General features: G+C 47.0%; 1 protein-coding gene across 1 annotated transcript in view; it reads left to right on the forward strand.

The window, feature by feature from the left end:
• Positions 1-4,375: 4,375 nt before the first annotated feature.
• BMP3 (bone morphogenetic protein 3) overlaps positions 4,376-4,661 on the forward strand; it is a 24,236-nt gene continuing 23,950 nt past the window's right edge. The window contains exon 1 of the mRNA XM_008580241.1: positions 4,376-4,619. Coding sequence (XP_008578463.1) covers positions 4,376-4,619 — 244 coding nt within the window. The remainder of the gene's footprint in view (positions 4,620-4,661) is intronic.

Genomic DNA, 4,661 nt, shown 5'->3' on the forward strand with positions numbered 1-4,661 from the left:
CCGCCGCACTCCCAAGCGGCACACTGTAGCAGTGCGCCACCGGGCCACCCTGCTACATTCTTTTTTTAAGGTATTCATCTCTTTGTAAATATCCTCCTTCAAATCCTGGATTTTTTTCTCATTTCATTGCATGTCTAATTGAGTCTTCTTGTATCACAATGAGTTTCGTTAAGGTTGTTGCTCAGAATTCCTTTTCAGCCATTTCAAGGGTTTCCTGCTGTATAGGGTCTGGTATTTGAGAATTACTGTATTCTTTTGGTGGTGTCATATTTTCCTGGATTTTCATATTTCTACTATCTCTACATGGATGTCTGGTCATCTGGTAGGGCAGTTGTTTCTTCTATTACTCTGGAGTGGGCTTTGAAGAGAGAGATGTCCTCTTCCTTTTCTGGTCTCTGCTGGTGACTCCTTGAGTCAATGCAATTGAGTGTCTGGCGGGCTGCCTGCATGGTGGCTGTTGCTACTGCTGCGGTGGTGAGCCACTTTTGTGGTGGCTGTGGCTTTGGCAGTTGTTGTGATGGGCAACCCACCCGGAAGTGGTTTTTTTGGCATGCTCCTTGCCTGCTTCTAGATGGGAGATGCTGCCCTCGGCTCCTGCCTAGGACCCCAGGCATGCTCCTTGCCTCACAATAACGTATATTTCAAAATAGCTAGAAGAAAGATTTTTGAATGTTCTCATCACAAAGAAATGTTTAAGGTGGTGGATATGCTAATTATCTTGATTTGATAATTACACAATGAAAACACATATAAAAACATCATATTGTACCCCATAAATATAAACAATTATTATGTGTCAGTCATAGGTAAAATAAAAAATAAAAATGTGTTTAAAAATAAAAACGTGTTATTAAAAATAATAAAAATAAAAGTATGTCATAAACACTTGTTTATAGAGTTCATTGTTTGGTAAACAGTTCTATTCACTATAATAAATATTCTCACAATGTAAAAAATAAATAAATAAAATAGGAAAGTTCTATTTTTAAAAGTTAAAACAACTCTTAATTAATCTGGCACAATGGAGACATAAGATAGAAGACACTTTTACCACCAATATATTTAGCTCTAAAATTCCTCTTTCTGAAAAGTTGTGAATCCATCAGGAAAGCCAGATATTCAGCCAAGTTATGAATCTATTATTAATTCTTTTTGGAAGGAGGCATCTAAAGATGCCAGCATTCTGCAACAATTTAATCCATTCAGATCTGGGATTCTGTAGTCTTTGACAAAAGAAACACTGTGCTACTGTCTTGAAGTATCACAAAATGGCATCTCCACGTGTTCTAACCAGGGAAATGTTTATTTCCAATTCAATGTGTTATTTATCCAATTCGCCAGGAGTTCACTCAGAGGATGTGGTATGGGGTCCTTTATTTGTCATCGCTGAACATGCTGCTGCTGTTTTCATCCATTTCATCCGTTGCTCCATCTTCCTGGGTGTTTGTTTATAGCAAATTAGCCATGTTAGTTCAAGGATTTGGCTCCTAAAAGTGTTCTCCAGTTTGTTGACTTCCATATCCAGACTCTATTCCAGTTTTGCCATTACAGCTGAGAGTCTCTGATAGGGACTATTCTACCTGCTTACTATCCCCTTGTTACTTTGTTTATTCTGAATTTAGTGGCTGGTCGATAAAATATAAAGCTAGGTATGGCTTTACCTCTGCTTTAGACAAAACCAGATAAGCTGTTCTCTTAGGTCTCAGCTGACTTCTTAAGCATTTGCTATGTGCAAGGCACTATGCCAGTCTCTTGGCATGGACTAGCAATTATTCTTTACAACAATCCTGTGAAATAGAAACTATCATTTTATACTTATGGCTCAAATGAGAAAATGGAGGCACAGAGAGGGGCAGGTACAAACAGCTAGGAAGAGGTGAATGTAAGCATTGAAGACATGCAGTTGTCTCCAGCACCCACCACATGGCTTCCTAAAACAGAAGAGTTATGTCAAGTACAGAGTGGCAAATGTTGCACTACAGCTGAAGGGAGGGAAGTCTCAGGGATGGTTTCAAAGGGGAAGAGGATGAACTTTTGCCAGTGAGATCTGGGGTTGGGGAAGACAAGACCCAGGACTATATATTTAAAGGTCAGATGTGACCACCAAAATGACAAGAGTAAAGAAGAATTTTCTTCTTAATTTGGCATTCTCCCAGAGCAGAGTATGAACATGTGAGGAACGCTAGAGTCAGGCCTAGAAAGAGAAGGAACCTCAGGGAACTGAGAGAGAACAGAAAGGAGAGGGAAAACTACCAAGATTCACAGGGAAAAACCAAAGAGGATGAGAGTTTCCAGGGCCTATTGAATTTTGCAATTAGGTCTTCATTATTAATCACAAAGGCTATTATGTTCTTTATGCCAGGCAAAGATCACATGCGTAATCTCATTTAATCCTCACAACCATTCTTGAACTATGTGTTATTATCTGCAGAACAGTTCCCGGGGTGGCTAAGGGCAAAATCCAAACCACAGTGGGTTGAGAAGTGCCTGACTGGGGAGAATGTAGTCTGCATTTGGGATAAATTTGGGATAAAAAGGGATTGAGCCTCTACTAAAAGCTAGTCAGTGTGCCAGTCACTTTAGCACTGCTTTCTCATGTCATCCAAATAAAACTCTAAAAGGAATGTGTTGTTATTCACCATCAAAGAAGAAAATGAGATTTGGAGACTCAATGTGACCCCCGAGCCTATTTTCTTTTTAATAAGCCCCAATTGCCCCACCGAAGAAACAGATAGTTGCAACAGATATTAACTGAGGGTTTCAATGCACCTGGCCAGGAACGGTGCTAACAACATTTACAGGCTTCACTTTAAATGTTAGTTTCATTATTCATAATGTGGTGATCCTGGGCCTGAGCCCAGAAGTCAGACCCCCTGAGATTGGAGCTCAGTTCTGCCACCTTCTATGTGTCCTTTGCCTCAGTTTCTTTGTCTGTAAAATGGGGGCTTTGTTGTGAAAATTCTGTGTAGATAATACATGTGAAACCTAAAGAAAAATGAGTGCCTAGGACATAAGTGTGGGGTAAAATGTTAACCAGTAGTTTAACCTCCATTTTACAGCCAAGAAAAGAAAGAATTAGGAAGGACAAGAGAACTAGAAACTCTAAGGGAATGCCCTGGACTCCCGTGTCTTCCTGAAGCCCTGTGTTTCACCATCAGTGCACCATCCTGCACAGAAACGTCCCCAGGGGCCATAGGGGGTGGTGATAGGGTTGTGGTGTGTTTGCTTGTTTATTTATTTGTTTTTAATATGGGATTGACTTGCACATATTTTTCCCCCTGGGGGAAGATGAAGACGCGGGAAAGAGGGGAGCTATCACGGGTGAGCTCTCAGGAAGGCAGGAAGCGATGGCAACCGGGCGCAGGTGCGGGGATCCGCAGCCGTGGTCAGGAAAGGCCCAGGGAAGGAAGCGAGGACGGTGTTCACGTAGTGATTTTGTTTGGAGTCAGAAGAGAAAAAAGCCAGGAAGAAGCTCTTCTATTTTTCTTTGCCCTCTTCTTATCCAGGATATAGCCACTGTTCTTGAAGAGATTAAAAAAAAAACCGTCTTTCCTACTCTTTCTTTCTTCCTCGATCTTCCTCTCCTTTCCCCCTCCTCTCAGCCACTCCGACCCCTACTTCCTCTTCTCTCCCTCCCCCTGCTGGTTCGCTGGTTACTTCCCCCCTCGCTTCTCTCCCTGCTATCGCCGGGTAGGAGCTGCCTACCAGGGCGAGGGTGAGGGCGAGATTGGCTGCGGACTGTACAGATCGGCCAGGGAACGCGCTCGCGCTCTCCCGCGCTCTCTCTCTCTCTCTCACACACACACACACACACACACACACACACACACACACCCCTCTGACACACACGCGCACACACACACACAAACACACACACTCAAACAAAACTCGGACCGGCCGCTCCACGGCTCCTCCAATCCCTGGAGGAGCGAGCGCCTCCAGACCGCTGCGCGCACCCCCGATCGGGCACGGCGCCCAACCCAGCGCTAGTCTTCGTCCCCAGCGCGGCCGCTTCGGCCGGGTGTTCCCGAAAATAAAGCGGGGAGGGAGGGTAGAGACAGATCCTGAAAACACCCGGGCCACACACGCCGCGATCTACTGCTCTTTCTCAGCGTCCAAGTGGAGACGGCGCCTGCAGCGCTCTGCGCCTGTGGGGTCCGCGCAGCTGCCGGGGAAGAGCCCACCTGTCGGTCCACGGTCGGCCAGCGCAGGAAGCGGGGCTTGCTACCGTCCTGCTACGGCAGCGTCCGGGGCTCCGAGCGCCCTCGCCCCAGCTGGTTTGGAGTGCAACCCTAGGCTCTGCCGCGGGCCCCTCGCGCCTTCGCAGTGTCCCCCTGCCACTCAGGGAGCGGACGCGTCGCACCGGGACCTCGCCATGGCTGGGGCGCGCAGGCTGCTGCTGCTGCTCTATCTGTGGCTGAGCTGCTTCTGCGTGAGTCTGGCGCAGGGAGAAAGATTGAAGCAGCATTTCCCTGAGCTCCGCCAAGCTGTGACAGGCGGCCGCAAGGCAGGTGGCCTGGGTCCCGAGCTGCAGCCGCACGACAAGGTGTCGGAGCACATGCTGCGGCTCTATGACAGATATAGCGGCGGCGGCAAGGTCCAGGCGGCGCGGACGCCAGGCTCCCGGGAGCAGGGCTCGCAGCCAGCGCGTCCCCAGCCCC

The sequence above is a fragment of the Galeopterus variegatus genome, unplaced genomic scaffold (assembly GCF_000696425.1).
Source record: "Galeopterus variegatus unplaced genomic scaffold, G_variegatus-3.0.2 Scaffold2046, whole genome shotgun sequence".
NCBI classification, from domain to species: Eukaryota; Metazoa; Chordata; class Mammalia; order Dermoptera; family Cynocephalidae; genus Galeopterus; species Galeopterus variegatus.